Source organism: Capsicum annuum, chromosome 4 (genome assembly GCF_002878395.1).
Source record: "Capsicum annuum cultivar UCD-10X-F1 chromosome 4, UCD10Xv1.1, whole genome shotgun sequence".
In the NCBI taxonomy this organism is placed as follows: domain Eukaryota; kingdom Viridiplantae; phylum Streptophyta; class Magnoliopsida; order Solanales; family Solanaceae; genus Capsicum; species Capsicum annuum.
This window is the reverse complement of record NC_061114.1, coordinates 58,222,014-58,244,831: the sequence shown is the minus strand read 5'-3', so window position 1 is coordinate 58,244,831 and position 22,818 is coordinate 58,222,014. Positions and strand designations below refer to the sequence as shown.

The following is a 22,818-nucleotide window of genomic DNA, read 5'->3' as shown; positions in this document are numbered from 1 at the left end:
ATAGGTTGAACATCCAGAAAGTGTTTATCATTGTAAAGGATATGGTTGTTCTTTATGAACATTGATGATTATGGTTAAATTATTTGAATACTGGTGTTGTCATGCATAGATTTGGTACATTCATTATCATTAAATTATTAAATGATGTGATTCTAGCTAAAATATGATCTTAATATTATTTTTCCTAAATAAGGGTTAAAGCCCACTTTTCACCTTAAAAACAAATTTCTTCATAGTTTTAACTTCCTATCTTAATGGATAACTTATATTTAAAAGATATTAATAATGATGTTTTAAGAATTTGACCGAGATAGATTTTGGTCTAAGAATTGATACCATTAATTACTATGGTCATCTGAGATCCCGACCCTTTTGACACTTTTATAATGATTTACTCAAAGTTCACTCTGGGCAATGGATTTATTGATTCATACACCTTTTAACCACAACTTAAGTCTGTGCACCTATTATATATCAATAGAAACATCTCTCCGATAAAAAATAGAGGAAGATGCAGTACTAGTGATATAATTTTGTTTGAAACCCAATGATATATTTTAGTATTGATGTTATATATATGTGCTAATAATTATGGTCATACTGATTATATACCCAAACAAGGCCGAAAGATGACTATGATTATATTATAATATAAATAGCAAGGCCGAAGGATTTTGTGATGATATATTGATACCCGACAAAGCTGAAGGATATTGTAATGATGATATTAATATCTAGAAAGTCCGAAGAATGATTATGATAATATATCTGACAAGTCCAGAGGATGATAATATTGATATTCCTATGTGTACATCTACCGGTTCGAGCACGACTAACCCTATATATGGCAATTATATATATCCAGCAAGGACGAAGGATTATTATGATGACAATGGCTATAATGGTGATAGTGATGATGATAATATTATGATATTGATTATAATCACCAATTTTAGTGTGGATATTCTATGATACTAGGATCAATTATGGTATTGTGGATTCTGTTGCATTTATCTTTCCATGCACATTGCCTATCACTAGTATGCGCTTATATCTATTTTCCTATATAGGGGTTGCATAGAAATGGGTGATTACTATGCCTTGTAGTGTTTTTTTTGTTGATTGAACCTTCTAATCCTAGGGTGGTTGAGGTACGTGAAAGGCTCGGCTAGGTATTGGTTGTCCGGACTAGCCGGTTACTCGTATTGTCATTGATATTGTTATTATCATTGTTATGATTATTGTTATAGATAGTTTTTGACAAATTGGTTATTGATTCAATATTGAGATTTGAGATATGATTCTGGTCTCTTCTATCTTATGATTTCATTATTATGCATGATTAACTAATGATTAAATTTATGGATTAGAAACCCTGAGTATGTTAGTACTAAACCCTGCTAGGATTATGAGGTCTTAAAAATAAAGATATGATGATTTATGTTGTGCTTCAAGTTGACCTTATTTATATATATACATACATATATTTACATATGTATGTATATCTAGCTATATGTAGCTATGGTATTACCTTCTATCCTTTCCTTTCTTCATTTATTCAGTTTATATATTTATTCCTTTGCCTTGAAAATAATTATATCCTTCTTTTACCCTTTATTCATATATTGGCATTGGATATACAGTGTAGCTTTGAGATTCATGAGTATGGTTAGAATAGGATAGTTCATCCTTGATACTTCCTTAGCCTTATTATTCTTGTATAGTTACTATGAGTAGAGTAGTTGTCCTTACTATGTCACTAGCTTTATTATATTATTGCTGGACATTTGGTTGTAGTTATCTTTGGAGCTCAGTTGGCAGTTGACTACTGAGTACCACGTGTTTGGTACTCATACTGCACTTTTGCGTCCTGTAGATCATAGTATGTATTATTGTTGTTGATGTCTGCATCGTGCGGTGCAGGCATGGTTCGGAGACCTAGAGTGAGCTCTTGACATTTAGAGTATTACTTACCTCCTTCTTATGTACTAGAATAATCTTTATGTTTTATTTGGATATGAGTTTCAATTGTGTAATTCCCTTGGTATTTTATTTTTGTACTCTTATTATATTAGGAGATCTTAGGATTATATTATCTATTGATACCATCAGGTTTTGGCATTATATTATCTGTTGATCTTTTATTATATCTATTCAACATTCTTTCCTTTGTCTCTTTGGGTATCCCGTTACTAGCCATTTTGGACTACAGGTTTGGCTTTTCATTGGTGGGTTAAAGTAGGCGCCATCATGACTTGAGAAATTGCGTCGTGGCAAATACCCAAATTTGTATTTTTGACATTTAAGGAGCTTGGAAGCTCTGATTTTGATGATTTTTGATGTATTTTTCTTGTAGAATCATTATTTGTCAACTCATAACTCTATTTTCCCTATTTATGAAGAAATTATATGTTATTTATCATGATTTTCACCCAAGTTGAGGATCAAAACCCCTTTTAACCATTTCGGAGGCTTGGGAGTTCGGATTTGGGCAATTCCAAAGAAGTTCATGAGATTTCTTTCATGGGTAAGTTCTTAATATTAGAATTATCATGTTTCTCTCAATTTTATCTTCAAAAAAATTTCAGATTCTTGATTTTAAAATAGGTTTTGGGAGTATTTGTCGGCCAAGCTTGAAAATGGTTTTCCTTTTAATTGAACCTTATTTTTAACTCGTTTTAAATAGGTTTTTAGCTTTAGACTCCTATAAGTATAGGGAACATGTTTTTAAAATAAAATTATGACTTTACCCTTTTTTTAAAATGCATTTTGGGGGTCCATTTTGACCCCGACTAAGAATTGGGCAATATGAGTATCATTAGCTTTCATTTTATGCATAGTCTTTGTAAATTTTAGTATATTACGAGTCCGTTCGTGAGGTAAAACCTCTAGGTTGAAGGATTTTTGGACAGGTTTTCAACATTTAAGGTAGGTTATGACTTAACTTGGTTCAGACAAGGTTAGGTAGTTAATAATAATGTAAAAGCATGCTATGAGTATGGGGTTGTATCGTAGAAAATGTGTTAATGTGATTTTTATGCCCGTATGGGGGCTTATGTGGTTGATATTATGTGGTTTTGAAACATCATTTTCTATCTGTGACTGTGATAGGTCTTACATGATATTATTGGCCTGATATTGATATATATGTATGTTTAGTAGTACTCCCTTTGGTGGAAAAAACCTAAATTTCGGGATTCATATGGTTTCAATGACATTTTACTTGTACATTTGACTTGATGATTTTTGAATTATATTGGATTATGGATGGTTGGTTAATTTGAGTGAATTTTTGGCTTACATGGTTGATTTATTGGTTGGATATTGGAAATTCTCATTTTGGTTGGTTCTGAACATTTTATCTTCATATCATATTCATTTATGAAATATTGATACCACTGTGGAAATATTGAAAATACTTAAAACACTAGTGTTTTTGACAAAAAATAATATGTTTAAAAACCCTTTGTCAATGTATGTGAAAGAGAGAAATTATAGATATTTGTATTGGATATTGTTGTAATGGATTGTTATCTCCCTACGGGCCCTATATTAGGAGCACAATGGTAGGTATATACAGAGGTTGTGCAACAACCTTGTGTATCTCATCATCATTCTTATTACATCTTATATTGTATGCACATGCTATTATTTTATATTGTGTTGATTTGTATTTTATGTCATACATGCATGAAGCATGGTACCACTATGGAAATAATGACTTTTCTGGAAAAAAAAATGTGATAGTTTTAAAAACCCTTTGGTGATGTATATGCCAAAGAGGAGTTACAGATATTGGTATTGGATATTTGGTTGTATATGGGTTGACGAACGCCCCTTGGATCCTACCTAGAAGTAAAGCTTGGTAGGTGCATATGGAGGTTGTGCGATAACCTCGAGCATCACATCATCATCATCATCTTCATAATCAGGTTCATCTTCATCATGATCTTCATTTTCATTGTATCTCATATATATTGTTCTTATTCTGTGTTGTATTATAGTTTTTTATGTGATATTTGTCTATATGTACATCTTTTTCTATACGTTTATGTGTGATATTTGTATACCTATGCTCCTTCCTCATATTTTTGTGTAGTATATGTGAATTTTATAGAATTATTAGTGGAGATGGTGTGGAAGACCATTAGGGACATTTTCTAATTACAGGTTACATGTCTATAGTTTATGTTTATATGGTTTAATTTCTACTTTACTCAGACGGCCTATGATACCTACTGATTTTAAGTGGATCGTACTCACCCCTATTCCTTTTTGTGACAATTTAGGTACAAATACACCACATGATAGTTGATTCAGGTGGTATCCAGAGTATATTCAAGGTAGTAGTTGATCTAGGCTTTTGAAGATGATCTACTACCTCCATATCTATTACATGTCATATTTTATATCATGGATATAGGTTTGATCTTTTTCAAACTGTTATTGTATATTTTGACATTTGAGATGTATTTAGTAGTTATTACACTGTGACATCAGGTTTTGGGATATAGTATGGTACCTTTGGTTGTATATTTCTCATTTTTGGTATGTATGTGTACTTCAACTATTTTTTAAGAGTATAAGCTTAAGTTTTGGTATTGATTCTTCTTTTCAAATTATTTTGGGTTATAGGATTACTTGTCATGGCTTGCCACGACAAGTGCCATCATGACCTTTGTTTTTGGATCGTGACAAAAGTAGCCACCGCTTAAGTGAATGATGACTGCTAAAACGGTCTATCCTATATGGATAGCTTTGGTAAAGTGGTTCCTTTCTACTAACGCAGTACCCACAAAAGAGGTAAAGTATTGTCTTTAGAGGTGGATGGCTGGTTAACTAATGATCGCTTAAGGTGCTTTGCCACTAAAGAGGCTACTGCTAAAGCGGTCTTTTTGCCGCCAAAGTAGTTGCACTATCTTTAGCTACATCAATAACTTTGCTATGTTGTAAATTTATTGATCTACACTTCAGGATTCATTTAAAAATCCTATGAATGAAATGACTATGCTACTAAAATAAATTCAACATTATGGACTCAATCGTGATGTAGACTTTTGAAAAAAGATAAATTTTCATGAAATTAACCCTTGGGGCCCCTTGAAGGCAAATTACACTAGTTTTTTGTATGAAGGGCCGAGATGCAAACTGCAGGTTCAGAACACAAAGCAACCCTACTACTAAATCAAATTTAACATTCAAGATCTAATGGAACTGTCAAAATTGCCATATTGTACTCAAAATATTAAATGTTACCGAAGTCAACTGTAGGATTATTAAAGCCCCTAAACACCTTAAACTCTCCTAAAAATGCTTTTAAAAGCATTGGGAACCATTCTAACCAACCTCACACACTGAATTCAACATGTAGTAACAACGGGAAAGCAAAAAAAGTCAAACCACATCAAAAGAAAAATTTCACAAATAAGGTCATTACAACTCAAAACTGTTCAAAGTCGACAAAAGTCTTATACTGATATAATATGTAAAGAGTTAGTTTGTAGATGACCAAATATTGTTGAAGATTTCACTTAGAAAATGTGTGACACATTTTTGTAGAAAAGGTAAGATTAGTCCTTGATTATTTTCCATTATGAGATCTCGTGAAGAATTGAAAAGGTGGCATATAAATAGAAATTGCCATCTAAAATGTCTGTGGTACATTAAATCTTTCATTTATCTATATCAAGGTTGTATGAACTTGATCTTTCTTATATCTTCTTGCATGAGGAGGATGGAGTCAATGATTAATTATCTTATTAAGAAGATCCTATTCAAATCCTAGATCATCAAGTTAGAAGGTTGAGAACTAAGGTTGTAGCTTTAATTTAGATCTTGTGGCATAATCAAAATTTTGAGGAAGCAATGTAGAAAGAGGAGGAGCATATAAAGAAAAGTTATTCTTACTTGTTCCCTCTATTAGGTATGTTCTAAGCTTCTTGCCCATTATTTATTCACAATATTTTTTAGTTGTATGATTCCTTTCCTCTGTGTAGAACCCATATTTTTAGTTGTTGATGTCCTTAAGAAGACATTTTCTGTCGTGTCAAATCCCACTGAGAGAAAAAGACACCCAGTTCACTAAAGGCCCAGCAGAAGTAACCTATAACTTTTTGTTACTATCCATGTAACTATGATAATTATAATGATTTGAAAAGTACATGTCGGATATCCTAATAAAATACCAATATAGAGAGGCCCAAAATAGATATACATAGCTTGACCCGAGGACTTAATGAAAAATTAACAAGACATAACTGCACTTTACTTTAATAATAATCTATGAAGCCTCTAGAAGATTGACAGCTTAGATTTGATAGACATAAGAACTGACCATATCCTTAACTATAATACGAAATACAAATAGGTATTAGAGATTCAGAAAAGCCCCGAATCAACTTAGAGGTCAACAAAAGCCACTGAGTATCCTGTGCTTTTATTAAAGAGATTTCTTAGCTATAGTACCTAAACCTACATCATGAAAAGTTGTTTCTTACATAAGGGACATCAATAAACCATAATTCATTGAATATGTAAGGCATAAAGTAATCATATGTAAAATAAGAGCTCAAATGAAATCAGGTATAAATGCATCAAAATAATGACCCTCCAGGTCATTTTTTGTATTTCTATATATTTTTTCCATTTAGAGCTTTCCTATAGCTGAACCAAGTCATTTATGACTTGCTAGAACTGACAGTTAAGTTACTAAGAAGTTTGTTTGTTTTTTAGAGCCAATTCCCTATTTTGAAGTATTTAAGGTAAGAATTACCTATCAGGCAAAAACTTTAATAAAACTACCGTGTATGCTAATTCTAATAGTTTCAACAGCTCTAGAACATAGAGGTCCCAAGGATTTTGGACTCATTTTGAAGTGGGACCCACTTTTTATTGAAACAACCCTGGATGAGAATTTCGATCGCGCCATTGAGTCTAGAACATTAAAATTTATAGGATAGCATAGTTCATTTGCATTCATAGGATTTCAAATGAATCTCAAGGGATTGGCGGAGACTTAGAATATTCTAAGTGCTATGCTGATGCACCACTCAGCTGGTGTATAAACTTAAGCACTATTTTTGTCGCTCAAGTGGAGCCCACAATTGCAAAAATCTAGTCACATGAGAGACTAGGTTGATAGCTTTGGGTCGCATAAGCGAGTCACCCATGATATAAAGGAGTATCGCTTAAGTGACATTATGGTCACGTACGTGATATGTGCATACCAGGTGGATATCGCAAAAGCGACACCTTGACGCAAAAACGATGACTGCTTAAGAAGCCTAGTGTCCTCTTAAGCAATATTTGGGTGACATTAAATGGCCCTTTGATCAGTTTTATCCCATTTTCACACAAGTTTAAGAGTGTAGAACCCTAGAGAGTGTTAATTCTTAGCAGAGACATTAATAGGTGATTTTGGGGTGTTTGTGAAATTGAATTTCACATTTCTTCTCTGAATTCTTATTAAGTTTCATTAATTTCATGGTTAATTTCAACATTATTTCACAAAATTCCTTGAACTTTTATGGGTTGATTTTAGCACCATTTTTGCTCAAAATTTACCCATTTTGAGGGGAAATGTTCCTTGAGCATTGTGGGACGCATTGTGTGATTCTACAAGCAGGTCCCACATGGGATTGATTTTGTAATTTTTAACTCAAAGAACAAAAATACAATATGGGTACCATTGTTCTCATATTGATGAATATATTATTATTTTGATTATGTGGCATCGTGTGGAAACTTCTCGCAAAGGGAAATCGATGATTTAGTGAATTCACCATGCTTTTTTCAGTGTCTATATAGGCTAGGATTCTCCTTCTTTTAGATTGATATTAATAGTAGTATATTTATAATAATTTACTAGATATGGGTTGGAAATTAGGTCTTGGAGGCATAACTATTATAATTAGAGTTATTGATCCTATTAAAGAACTATCAACTAGGCATAATTGACTTAGTTACTCATGTTTTAGGTAAATTGCTCTCTTAGGTCTAATTGTGGTTCATTTAACATCTAAAGGTTATTTTAGATACCTTAGCCTAGTCCGGGTAGAATTTGCCTTAATATCGATTTTAGGGGACTAGAAGTGGGGCCAAAACACAATAAATATTGAAATTTAAAAACTTGCTAATCAATTATACTATGATAGATACGGAAGTGGAGAAACTTTATAGTAAATGGTGGAGAGATGTCCAGGCCAGAGTCGGCCATATGGTAATGCTGCTGAAGCTTAGGCTTTAGACCCCCAATTTTTGGGGCCCCACTTTATATCACTAGTTAATACCTTTGGTAAAAAAAAATAACTAATTTTTTTATTCACTAAAAAGGAAACAAGACCTTTTGCATTTTGATTTGACAAAAGATTAGCTTTGAAAGAAGTATTGGGGGCCTCACTTTATGCCAAATAAAAGTACTTAATACATAGAAAATGAAAAAAGAAAAGCTACTACTCCTATTTAACTGCAAAGAAAAGGTTCTTTTTAATTTTAATTTTACAAAAATATGTCTTGGAAAAAGTCAATTAACGCATACAATAAAATATATGGAAGGACAAAAGGTAATTGTTATTCTTCCTCTTACCTTTTCAATAAAAATGAGACTTTTCATTTTCTTTCTTGGTTTATGCGATCAACATAAATAATTCATTGATCTCTATTTATTTTCTTTCAATTCTTATACCTTCAAAGCTTCAAATGTTCAAGAGATCTTTCTTTATAACATTATTATTGTTGATTTGACTTTTTTTATATCAAAGCTATTTGTAGTTTATAAAGAATGATGTTATCATTTTCAGATCAAGTTATTAAATCAAGTTCAATTATTTCAGTTTTCAGTATTATAGTCTCAGTTAAAAAATAGTGTAGGCATATATTCTAGGCATATTCTATTATTTCTTGAATGTTATGTTACTTTTCTTAATTCTTTTATTGCACAGGCATAAATTGCTTTTTGACTATTTATTGAAATTAGATGTGTTAACTAGAAAAAAATAATTATTAGACAATTATTCATAACTTTACATCTCAAAAAGTTAAAATATATATTTTAAGCAAAAATTAGGACTATATATTATATCTTTTTTTTTCTTTTTGAAATTTTTTTTTGTAAAAGTCCTCTCATCAATGTTTGGCTTTAGGCCTCCAATAGTATTGAGTCATCCTGATCCAGGCATAAAGTGATGTGTAAAATAAATTTGAATTTATATTGAGTGGAAAAATAAGATATTCATGGATAAAGAACATCCCTCATACCTGAACAGAACTGATTGATTCTTTTGAGCGATACAATTTCACAGTAGTCTATGCAACTATTTGATGGAGACCACTAGACTAAAAATGGTACAAGTGTATTACAAATGGTGCATCCAAAGTCAACCAAAGTATTAGTACGTTCTATAGCTTATACAATTAGGAACTATCGAGGGATTTCATCTATGCTAAAGCAGGGGTTGTTCCTAGTACTACAAGTGTGTGCGCACACTAAAGCTATTCAGCAGGAGATAGAACATTGTGTTAGGAGTATTCAAATTCCAGTGGTGATAGAGAAGGATATTTTGTTGATGAAAGAGGTACATAATGATGAATGAAATGAACCTTGGAGTACAATGATGGAGGTGGACCGAATTAATTACTAGAGAACTAGAGGGAATTGTCAAATCCAATACACATCTATAGAAGGGAACCTATTGGGGAAATTTTTAGCTAACTACATTGTTGATTTTGTTGGCACAATTCAATTTCAAAATTATCAGAAAATGCAGACAAAATTGATTTACCTAATCTAAGATTTAGCACCAACATCACAAGAGAACCGGATGGAAGATCGGGGAAAAAGTAAGTAACATACTGTCATCTATATGATAGGTCATCATTAAGAGGACTTGCAACACACAAGAAGCAAGCAATAGAGAAGAGCTAGTTGCAGTACTAGATCTACAATTTATTGACCACACCAATATAAATAAGATTTACACAAAGGTATTAACTTCTTCATGAGGTTTATCTTATGGAACGTTGGGTATGGAGATGAAATTGATAAAAAGAAATTAAAGTCGAAATAAAAGATGAGTGATTCGGCAACAACTAGGAATTCTTCGGCATGTAAGATCCATAATTTGTATGATAAAAAATTTCCTTTTGGTCTGATTATACTACGACTCGTGAGATCTTGATGCTGCAGAATGAAATCTACCAAATCATAGGATAAATTGATGACTTGATGATATGAAATCAAGAAAGTGCTAGCTTAGATCATAAATAATGAATTTTCAAGAATTGACTTACTTTTTTTAAGAAGCAAGTTACTCAAATGCAAAATCCATGGAGATGAAATAAAGATCAGACTAGTTGCAGTTTGTTGGAGCAAGTTCAAAGCTTGAACTTTTGTCTCTTCTACTGCTCTCCATAAGATTTGAGCATTTGGGATTGCCTTTTCCTTTTTTGTTTTATTGCCTTTTGTTTATTTCCTATTCTTGGTGCAGATATTTGTTATTTTTTTGTATTGGGTCATTAGGACATGGACCAGATTTTGTTTGGCCTATTTGGCCCATTATTTTGCATTCTTTTTATCATCAATAATACTGGCCTTAGGCCACTTCAAATTTTTTTATAAGAAATAGATACTCTTTTGTGACATACCAAAAAGAAAAGGAAAAATTATTATAATTACATAGTATGGGTAATGTTTTAAATAATTATAATTCATAGGTAATTGTTAGTTAAATTCAGTTTTATGTGGGCCCATTTATGTAAATATAATTTATAATGTATATAACTAAGGCAAATAAGATTTTTATCTCTCATAATTAATATTTTATTCTCTCCCTTAGCCGATTGGATAGATATGCGGTAAAGTTTACTCCCTACAATCTTATTGGATGTTCTAGGCGGCAAAGGATTTTCACGTTTGATATAGCTAAGTTCCATCCAAATTCTATCTTTCAACTCAAATTCTTTTTGCTGAAGATTGTGAAAATCTCAAACGTTTTTCCATTGAAATATCAAGAAATATATCTCTTCCTATTTCTTCTCCCAATTTTTCTCTAATTTTGTATTTTCAACAACACATTAGCTGTATTTTATCTATTGAAGATTACCTTGAAGCTTTAGTGATGATGAGAGTCCAGACAGGCCGGTGAGGCCTCAGTTTGAGTGTGAGAGTAGTGACATGATAATTATACCTTAATACTTATGCTTCTCTATTTTGTTGGTTTTAGTTGAAAATATAAACTGATATTCAATCCCATTTTTAATAAAATATCGAACATGATTCTCCATTTTGTTGGAAGTTGTCAACTATCGTATTTTTTTGAATACTAATCTAGATTTTATTATAAGCGAGTTGTCTAAAATATATCAGTAGAATACTAATGGTATACATAAATAGCTATATACATATATACAAATGATAGATGTAATGATGGTTAGAACCAAAGGCATATTACATTAGACTGTATATATGATTAACAACTACATTATTGATAATTTATTTATACAATTGGAGTTATTAAATAAAAGTTAAGCATAATCAAATTCAAATATATATAACACTTCAACTATTCGTACTTTCCTACATACATACATACATACATACATACATATCAACTGACATTTTTTGAAATTTATAAATTTATCGCAAAATACATATATTCATATAAATGTATTATTCATATTATTATACAATTACTTTTGATATAATATAATTTGAAACATATATAATCTTGAAATAGTTTAAGCATAAATATGATTAACAATATACAAATGATATAATATACATATATACACATGATAGATGCTATGATGGTTAGGACCAAAGGCATATTACATTAGACTGCATATATGATTAACAACTACATTACTGATAACTTATTTATACAATTGGAGTTATTAAATAAAAGTTAAGCATAATCAAATACATATGTATATAACACTTCAACTATTCGTACTTTCCTACATATATACATACATACATACATATCAACTGACATTTTTTGAAATATGTTAATTTATCTCAAAATACATAAATTCATATAAATGTATTATTCATATTATTAAACAATTACGTTTGATATAATATAATTTGACACATATATGATAATGCTCAACCTACACCTCAATTTAGTGCAAGGCGGTCGTCGTCAATATATTTACCCAATTTTGGAGTCGGGGTCGAATCCACAGGGAATAATCTAAGTAGCAATTAAATCAATTTGAAACTATAGCTACAAGTTAAATTCAAACAATTGGCACAAAAAGAAAGTAAAGTGGGGGTTTGAGTTTAACACGTAATTATTTGTCACTTTGATTTCGATGTTTGTAACCAAGATTTTATGAAATAACCAGGATTATGTTCACTAAGGCTTAGGGTACGTGACAGATGCTAAAATTTACTCAAGATTATCATGGAGCTATCTTTATCAATGGTATACTCAAATGTCTTTCGACCTATTCAAACGTCTAATTTCCAAATCCTCTCGGACTTAGGGAATTGTTTATCACTACACAGATTTTATCTCAGGTTAACCAACCTTGTTACAACGTTGATTATTAAACGAAGCCTTTCCAAGTCCTTGTTGATAACTTACTTCCTACTATTTATGATTTCTTTCTCAAGAAAACCAAAGTAGGTACGCCTATTATTTGCAACCAACAGATATAAATTATAGTCTCAGAATTATCAAGAAATCTTAACTCCTATTAAACCTTGAATAATTAATTTAACACCTTATCATGACTTAACCCTAGATTCCATAATCCAGGTTACAGGTGTTTAGCTACTCATAACGCAAGAAACAAGCATGCAATTTGCATTCATAACTGAAAGGATTAACTTACAATGATGAATGGAATCGAAAGTGAACTTGTATTTGAATCACAAGGCAAAAACACCAAAAATATTATTCTTGAGATAGAGAGAGAACAAATATCGTATGTTCTCTGCTCAATGGATAATTAATTGTGGATGATCCCCCTAAAGAGAATTAAAAAACCCTTTTTATAAGTTCCTCCCTCTAATAAAACCTAAAAAACTATGCCTTAAATAGAAAGAGCTATATATGGAGGCAAATCTCAAGTTTTAGCTTTTTTTCTTTTTTTTCTCGGAATAGACGACGCCATTTCTGATGACTTATCAGACACCTGACAGCTTTTGCAGAATCTCGTCAAAGCTTTCAGTATAATAGCATCTTTTGCTTCTCCTGACGGCAAAATTTGAAGGCGTGTCAAATATGTGACGGCATGTGAGAAATATCGTCACATCCTTATTGGAAATCATCATATTCTGCTTTTAGTTGCTGGCGATTTTGATGCCTTGTCAAAGTTGTGACGGCGCTTCAGAAATGTTGTCACACTACACTTTAATTTCTTCAGCTTTGGTCTAAGCTTGACGGCAATTATGACAGCCTTTCATATGTCTGACGGGGCTTCAAAGATGTCGTCAGCTACACTTCACCTTATTTGCACTAGATTTTAACTGATTTTGTTCTTTTTTCCTTTAATTTCCTCGTCGATCACTTACATCTGCATTAAAACAATAAAAACAATCAAAAATAACAAAAGTTGCTTAAGACTTCACAATTATTTAGAGTTAAAAGCCTCAAATGTGTTAGCATCTGCTCACACATCAACACCCTTAACTTAAAACAATTGCTTGTCCTCAAGCAACCAAAACACAACACCACGATGCTTAACCAAGAAATACATAAGATACCCATGGCAGTTGATTTTCAATTTTAGCTCAAAACACATGGCACTCTCCAAGTTCAATTACTTATAAACCCAACTATATTTATAAATGAAGATCCACAATGTGACCCAAAGGAATCAAGATTTGGAATCAATTTAGAAACAACAACCATCCATATATACAAGTTACACTACCCAAACAAGTAGGCAGCTAGTGATAGAACCTGTGTGCCCTTACAACAAAGAAGTCCCTCCTAACTCATGTATGAAATCAAGCATATCAATGCAGGGGCAGTCAAGAGACACTCACTCTCAGAAAGAAATTCCAATCAATGTATGTCAAATACCATATGCTTGCCCTTATTTTCATTACCAAGGCTTTCAGACAGTTGAGTTAGGATCACTATAGGGCTTTTTCTTTGGCTTGTAATGTAGGCTTGGGGCTGGAATGGTGTTCATAGATATTTAAAGTGACTAAGCCTCCTTGATACTACACTACTCTTTTAGGGTCCCACCTCTTATCCTTTTTTTATTTATCATTCATTCTTGATCACACATATTCCGGATGAGTGCGGTCTTTTTTTTAACACTTCATTCTTTTTTTCACAGTCTTTTTCTTTTCTTATTCTTTTTCTACCACATCCATCATTTAAATCTTTTCTTTTTATTCAATCTTTCTTCATACACATTTCACATCACGCACCCTTATGATAGCCACCCTCAACTTAGGTTATTTGTCTAGTTAAGGTGCACAGTATCCAAGGGGGACCAGGGCCAAAACAGGTTCATTCTGAGTTAAATAGGAAGAAGACAGGTGTCATAAAAAAAATTAATCTATTCAGGCTCAAAAGAGGGATCAAGGGAGATATCATGCACACAGGGTATGTAATTTAGGCTAAAAGTGGATTAATATCAACAACGGCCTATGATCCTTTCCTAACCCCTATCTTTCAACCAAGGCAAGACTAACCAGTCAAGTTCTAAATTTAACATACAAAAGGAACTGAGCTAGACCTCACACACACATGGCATAAAGGTACATCACAAGCTAATACCTATCCAGTTCATGCAATTGTTAGCAATGATTATCATGTACCTAGAACTAATGCCATAAAAATATTCACAGTAGTCACATATAGATGCATATCACACAGTTATCAGATAGACAGCTGGAGAGGTACTTGTCATTCCAAGAGAAATCAACAAAAATATATCAACTACTCTAGATACTTACTTTTCCCTTAATTAACCATAACCCATCACAAAACAAAATATAATACGCCTAAACATGCCATCTCTACTAGGAATAAGACTCCAGGGAAAAGAGGCACGGCAACAAAAACTCACGGAGGACATCAACACCCACAAGTAACCCCACCCTCAACTTAAAATCATCCAATGTCTCTAATGCATCAAACTAAAACAAGAGAGTTAGAAACATACTTGTGGCACCATGGATGCGAAGATCTGATGTTAATCACATAAGACGAATAAAAATAACAAAATACCTTGGGTTGCCTCCCAAGCAGTGCTTGGTTTAATATCGCGGCGCGACTCAGTTATCTGGACTACTCAGACTTCATCAAGATACCTTGTTGATAATTATTTATGTCTCCACTTGGAGGATTTAAAACACCAGCCCAACTTTTGATCAATACATCTTCGGGGTGTGTTAGGTAAATGTGAGGGCATGATAAGGAATGTTCTATCACGCCACTTCGAAGACTTGAACTGCTTGCCCAATTTTGCATCAAAATTTTGTGTGGGCTTATTTGGTAATGTTGAGAATCTTAAACAGCCACTAAATGGACATCGATCTTTAAGCTCCTTGGCCTTCAATATTGGGGTTGTAGTAAACCCTTTTGGAAGGACAAACTCCAAAATGTAAGAATCTTTCTTCTCATTTTTAAAATTCTTCATTTGCTTGGGTGATTCGACTTTCATCACATCCACTAAGTATAATGTTGAAAAGTGATTTGAATAAGGACTAACCCTCAATTTCAAAATAACTTTCCTATTAGTATTTTTGCCCCAAAATGGACTAGAGTCTTTATGAGGTTTATGCTTGATTTCTTATTTTGACTCTAATACTATTTCCTCATCCTTGGCATCTTCATTCATGAATGGTTCGATTGGTTGGGAAATCACCGAGGGTTGCTCAACATCAAGCTCATCATCAACATAGTGTAGAAAAGTGCTTTGGATGATTGACCTCGATATCATCTCTTCTATCTTTTTTCTTCCCTCGTTAAATACTCTAATCTCTTAACGTATGTCACATATGGTATCATTCATTGTGTCTATATGATCCAACATTAGTTGAAGCATAGCTTCAATGTCACTCTATCCAATGCTTCGTTCTTCCTTTTCTTGACCTTAAGACCTTTCATACTCATAAGAAGAACTAGAACTTGGGTTAGCGCAATAGGGGGAGGGGCATTTGGGCAATCACTCCAATGTCCATCTTGACCACCATATAAAGAACAATTATACTCCTGGTAGGACGGAGATGGTACACACATCTCTCTCCAGGGAGCATATCTACAATCTTGCCAAAAGTGAGGTCCATCACAATATGGACATGGATCATCCAGATAAAATTTTCAACCATCAAACTCACATTCATTCCATGATGCCATAGTAAGAAATTAAAAAAATAAAGAAAATCTACCTAACACAAGAAACAAAGGAAATCACAAACAAATATTTACAAGCTTGAATTCAAGCAAGTAAGCTAAAATTCCAAATTAACTAAATACGCTAAATTGTTCCCCGACAATGGCACCATTTTTTATAATGCTCAACTTACACCTAAATTTAGTGCAAGGTGGTCGTCGTCAATATATTTACCCAACTTTGGAGTCGGGGTCGAATCCACAGGGAACAATGTAAGTGGCGATTAAATTAATTTGAAACTATAGCTACAAGTTAAATTCAAACAATTGGCACAAAAAGAAACTAAAGTGGGGGTTTGAGTTTAACACGTAATTGTTTGTCACTTTGATTTCGATGTTTGTAACTAAGATTTTATGAAATAACCAGGATTATGTTCACTAGGGCTTACAGTACATGACAGATGCTAAAATTTACTCAAGATTCTCACGGTGGTAGGATGACAAGCTATCTTTATTGATGGTATGCTCAAATATCTCTTGACCTATTCAAGCATCTAATTTTCTAATTCTCTCGGACTTAGGGAATCGCTTATCACTATACAGATTTTACCTCAGGTTAACCAACCTTATTACAGTGTTGATTATTAAACGAAACCTTTCTGAGTCCCTGTTGATAACTTACTTCCTACTGTTTATGATTTCTTTCTCAAGCAAACTAAAGTAGGTACGTCTATTGTTTGCAACCAACAGACATAAATTATAGTCTCAGAATTATCAAGAAATCTTAACTCCTATTAAACCTTGAATAATTAATTTAACACCTTATCATGACTTAACCCTAGATTCCATAATCAAGGTTACAGGAATTTAGCTACTCATGACGCAAGAAACAAGCATGCAATTTGCATTCATAACTGAAAGGATTAACTTACAATGATGAATGGAATCGAAAGTGAACTTGTATCTGATTCACAAGGCAAAAACACCAAAAATATTGTTCTTGATATAGAGAGAACAAATATCGTATGTTCTCTGCTCAATGGATAATTAATTGTGGATGATCTCCCTAAAGAGAATTAAAAAACCCTTTTTATAAGTTCCTCCCTCTAATAAAACATAAAAACTATGCCTTAAATAGAAAGAACTATATATGGAAGCAAATCTCAAGTTTTAGCTTTTTTCTTTTTTTCTCAGAATAAACGACGCCATTTCTGACGGCTTGTCAAACACCTGACGGCTTTTTCGGAATATCGTCAAAGCGTTTAGTACAATAGCATCTTCTGCTTCTCCTAACGGCAAAATTTGACGGTGTATCAAATATGTGACGGCATGTGAGAAATGTCATCACATCCTCATTAAAAATCATCATGTTCTGCTTCGAGTTGACGATGATTTTGATACCTTGTCAAAGTTGTGACGACACTTAAGAAATGTCGTCACACTTCTCTTTGATTCTTCATCTTCTGTCTAAGCTTGACGGTAATTATGACAGCCTTTCACATGTCTAACGGCACTTCAAAGATGTCGTCAGCTACACTTCATCTTATTTACACCAATTTCAACTGATTTTGTTCTTCTTTCCTTTAGTTTCTTCCTCGGTCACTTACATCTTCATTAAAACAATAAAAACAATCAAAAATAACAAAAGTTGCTTAAGACTTCACAATTATTCAGAGTTAAAAGCCTCAAATGTGTTAGTATCTGCTCACACATCAATATATAATCTTCAAATGGTATAAGCATAAATATATGAATATATGCATTACGAGTATATACAATAAAGTATGCATATAATATGATAAACAACATGATAGTGAGAACTGACAAGTTATTACAATAGACTGCACACGTTTATAGTTATGATGTAAAGTGAATTATATATGTATTTTCTTTCTTTTAAACATGTCCATATACCATGAAAAATTATAATTTGAATGTAATATAAAAATAAAGAATATATCAAAATGTTTTATGTTATTGATCATTAATTTGAACATAAATCAGTCACAAGTCATAACTGATATTTTATTTCTTTTGCTAGATATATTCAAAAAAAAGATAAACATAAACAAATTAAAATGTATAAAATTATTCAACTCGACGTATTTTCCTACACGAACGCCTATTGTGACCAGTCATCCCACAAGCACTGCATGAATTAGTGGATTTAGACTTATAAAAATCTCCAACAGACTTTTCTCTTTCTCTTTTCTTTGGCCTCCTGGGGGGACGTTTGTACTTGGGTGGTAGAGCAATTTTGCTTAATATAAAATTTGGTATCTCCCATATAGACCTATCAGGCAGTGGCAATAGAGGAATCTCATATATGCCCAACACCACTACTGGCTTGTATAAGTTAGCAGTAATCATCAGCTTCAAAATGTTTGCTCTTTAAAACTACATAAGAATGAGCACATAACTTCATCAATTTGGAATCTATGGCAAGTACATGTCTTCTTCTCCAAATAAATAATATAACGTCTATTTTCATGTAGCATAGCATAAACATAGTTCGTTATAGGTACAACTTGTGATGAATAAATAGTTATATATATGTATATACATATATTTGTATATACAGATAAGTATATGCATATATTAATACAGAACATTAAAAAGTTTATTTCTAATAAATTACTACAAATAATTGTAAATGTATATATGTAAATATTAAAATAAAACACTAATATTGTTTATTTCTAATAAATTACTTACCCTCATTCGTGTGCTTTTGGCCTCATTTAACTCGAGAAGATCATTGTATCTCCCGCAAATAGGGGTGCGTGTGAATGTCCCAACTTGTCGATTGTTGTGATTCCATCTGCCAAATATCTTTCTAACTTCCTCTAAGAAATCATATATAGGCAATTCCCTCGCTTCCATTATATGCCTGTTTATGATTTCTACAATGTTTGATGTAAGTGTAAAACCACGATTTACAGTAGCATACACCCTAGTCCACTTGTCATAACCAGCCTTCTGCAAGTACTCTTTCACCCTAACATCTATTTGTTCAACCTTCTTCATTAGATTGTTAAATTCAGAAATTGTATATTCTTTAGCCATTGCGTAAAACACATCAACTAATTTTGCATGCGACTTTCTGAAAGTGGTTATGATATTTTTTCATAGATTCCAGATGCAAACATACTGTACAACACCATCATATACCGTCGATACAGCCTTTATAAAACTCTCATTTCTATCGGACAAAACACACATATTTAGTTTTACACCATAAGCTTCTTTTAACTGCTCAAAGAACCAACCCCAAGCTGCATAATTCTCAGAATCCAATATTCCATAAGCAAGTGGAAATATATGTCCTGCATAATTAAGATATACATAAGCAATTCTACAGTGTGTTTTTCAGCTAATGTATTTTAAATAATATTGTATTTACTAATACCTTAACAATGTTTAAAGTACAATTAATGTATAAATAAAAATTAATGGACTAACCTGCTCCATCAAGTGTAATAGCTGACACAAAAGTTTCATTATATATTCCCCTAAGGTAACTTCCATCAACAACAACAATTGGTCTACATGAATCAAATTCTTTAATTGAAGAATACAACGATATAAAAACATATAGGAATTCATTATCTTTTTTTTTTCATCCGTATATGCGAATCAGGGTATGTTTTTTTCCAACATGTATAAATATTCTGGCAATCTGTTGTATGAAGCATACGTTGTACCCCTCAATGAAATCAAAGCTTTCTCCCTAGCCCTCCAGGCCATTGTATAAGTCAGATCCAATCCAAGATCATTCTTAATATCCTCTTGTATGTGTTTAACCGTATATAATCTTTTATGGTTGGATACATTTTGCTTAACAATTCCTTCAATCGTTGAACTACTAACATGTTTTTGCTCATACACCCGATCCTTTAAAGGACACGTATGCTCATGACGAAATCGACCAATCTTATACAAATCGAACTTTTTCTTACTGGATGTCATTAGCAACCAATCATATTTCTTAGATTTGCACACCAAATTATACCTGCAATGTAAAAATTTTATATTAGTAATTTATACAAAAAAAAGTTTAGTATTTTCGAAAATTTCTAACCTGATTTACTAACGTATACAAGTATATTTACTGTATTCTGTATGAATAGTAACAAGTTTATGTGACTAGTTATACAATAATATGAATACATAAATACATTTTTAAAATAACACAAAACCATGTATGCATGAAAACATAAATAGATTTTTAAACAAAACACAAAAACATGTACAGAATATACACGCAAATGCTTTAATACAAAAAATACACTTACCCGACTGCCATTTGATTGTATAGTATTTAATTGAAATCTATTTTTGATTGCATAAAGCGTCATCACTGATTTTAAAGTTGCTTTGTTCTTATAAACTTGACCAGCGAGCACTTCATTGTGATTTGGATCAAAAATAATTGTCTGATCATGTTCATTTATCAGCAATTTCAACTAAAGCACTATGATCTTCAGAATTTCCTTCTTCCACATCAATAACAGAAATAGCGCATTCAACATTCGAGCAATCACTCTTCTTTTTCATGGATTTATCAAATACAGAAACACATAAAGGATAGTTTCCAAATCCTTTTTCTTCTTTCCACACCATTACATAAACGGCCAACCCCATATCAATATGTATCTCCATTCTTCTACTGCTAAATTCAACTTTATATTCAACTTTCAATGTTTTTGAATTCAACTCAATACAAAGTTGCTTACCAATTAATTGAATCAAACTATCATATTTTTTTATTTCTTCAATTACAATTGAGTCCATCTCGTACTGTTCATACTCATTATAACAATTTTATACGCCTGAATGCTTTAGAACAATTGGTAAATGCCCCTTTTTTCAAAAAAAAAGAAACTGTCAACAAATAGTGTATGCAAACTGCCAGTAACTATTAATTCAAAACCATCAACAAATTATCAGGTTTCAAAAATAATACAAATTCATTTCCTAAATCACAAATTGCAATTGCAGTATACAAAATTATTGCTAAATCGAAATTGTTCGTTTGTTTATCATTAATTTTTGTTAAATTATAAATTTAAAATGCAATATACAAATTCTTGAAATTTCAAACACAATTTACCAACATACTCGTAAATTGAAAAAAAAATATACACGCAAATTAACAAATTGGGTTTTCAAAAAAAACGTATTTCAAGAATAATTAAAAATTATATAATAAAAATTTGAATTTGGAACATACCTGGTAAAAATGATTGTTCAATTATTCCTCTTCCTTCTCTCTAATCTTCCCAAAATAATTTTTTTAGATTTAATAAATGCCTTAAATCACAGATAATGGGCTTTAATGCTCAGTAATAGATGAGCAATTAGTGGGCAGTTAGATTAATTTAAGGGTTTTACAGCTTTCAAATTTCCTTTTTAATCTCTTATTTAGTTAAGTTATTTTTCCACTGATTTGTATAATTTTGTTACATATACAAATAACTACTAACTACTTTTGCCTATAATTTGTAATTATTGAAACTATCACTAGGAAGTTAGTTATAAGTCTTATAGTTTACCTATTTGTGAATTTTTGCCAAAAGAAAAGTAAAATGCTTAAAGTAAAACCAAGGAAGTAAAATATTTCACATGTTAACGAAGAGAACAATTTTTTATATTATCAATTATGATATAAATGGAGTATATATAATGGTTAATACCTATTCATATCAATATTAATATATTATAAAAAATTATCACAATATAACAATATTTAGTAATAAGAATAAAATAGATACAAGTTAAATAATAAATCTTATCTTTGTTTTTTAAACAGAACAAATAAAATTGGATTATTATTTTTAATATATTAAACAATTAACATAGATGGAGGAGTATTAATCAACTGTTACTAACTATTAGAAGTTGTTATACAAAATTACAAATATGTGTGAGGTATATATTGACTAATAAAAGTAGTTATACAAAATTACAAATATGTCGTATTATCTATTTGACTAATAATGTGAGGAGAAAGCAATTGAGTAGGAGTTTGATCATAAAAATTTTAAAAATATTTTATTTAAAAATTTTAAAGTTGGAGTTAGAAGTATATTTGTCCGTAGTTTTCACAGTTAATATTTAAAATTTAAATGTATTTAAAAAATATACATAAAATATGATTTGGACAAGAAATATATTTTGAATGGGGTTATTTTGCTGAAAATAGAAATTTAGAATTTTCCTTTGAAAAAAATAAAATTAAAAAGTAAAAACAAGGTTTTAGTCCAGAAATTTTCATGATTAACTATTGTTTTTTAAATAAAGTGAAATAATTTTACAAAAGAGGTGAATAATATTCATGGTCAAATGAGTCCTTCAATGGAATGAGACTTAAGATAAATAAGTCCCACACGACAGTTTCATTTTGTTTTCATAAGATAAATAAATTATTAATATATACAAGCGACATAAAGCAGGTAGGAGAAGGTTGTCCTGCCAACTTGCTAAAGAGAATTTGTCATTTCACAACTATTTTCTA

The 22,818-nt window shown here is 31.6% G+C and overlaps 1 protein-coding gene and 2 long non-coding RNA genes across 3 annotated transcripts in view; all 3 read right to left on the bottom strand.

The window, feature by feature from the left end:
* The window catches only part of LOC124898152, a 33,440-nt gene extending 22,809 nt beyond the window's left edge, over positions 1 to 10,631 (bottom strand). The window contains exon 1 of the long non-coding RNA XR_007054942.1: positions 10,288 to 10,631. This is a non-coding gene — a long non-coding RNA (uncharacterized LOC124898152). The remainder of the gene's footprint in view (positions 1 to 10,287) is intronic.
* Positions 10,632 to 18,389: 7,758 nt separating this feature from the next.
* LOC124897946 lies at positions 18,390 to 19,367 on the bottom strand. Its single transcript, XM_047411568.1, has 2 exons — positions 19,017 to 19,367; positions 18,390 to 18,674 (listed from the first exon to the last, which is right to left on the bottom strand). The coding sequence occupies exons 1-2, from the start codon at positions 19,365 to 19,367 to the stop codon at positions 18,390 to 18,392; spliced, it is 636 nt and encodes a 211-aa protein (XP_047267524.1).
* A 411-nt stretch (positions 19,368 to 19,778) lies between these two features.
* On the bottom strand, positions 19,779 to 21,634 carry LOC107869758. The gene is made up of 2 exons (XR_001673939.2): positions 21,535 to 21,634; positions 19,779 to 20,313 (listed from the first exon to the last, which is right to left on the bottom strand). It is a non-coding gene; the product is annotated as an uncharacterized LOC107869758 (long non-coding RNA).
* Positions 21,635 to 22,818: the final 1,184 nt, after the last annotated feature.

What these genes read in the sequence shown, in the direction of transcription:
- LOC124897946 (XM_047411568.1), bottom strand. Translation starts at nt 19,367, where the DNA reads ATGGCTAAAGAATATACAATTTCTGAATTTAACAATCTAATGAAGAAG. An exon ending in CCAAAAGCACACGAATGAGG is followed by an intron (nt 18,675 to 19,016) that starts GTAAGTAATTTA and finishes AACATTTTGAAG; the next exon opens with CTGATGATTACTGCTAACTT.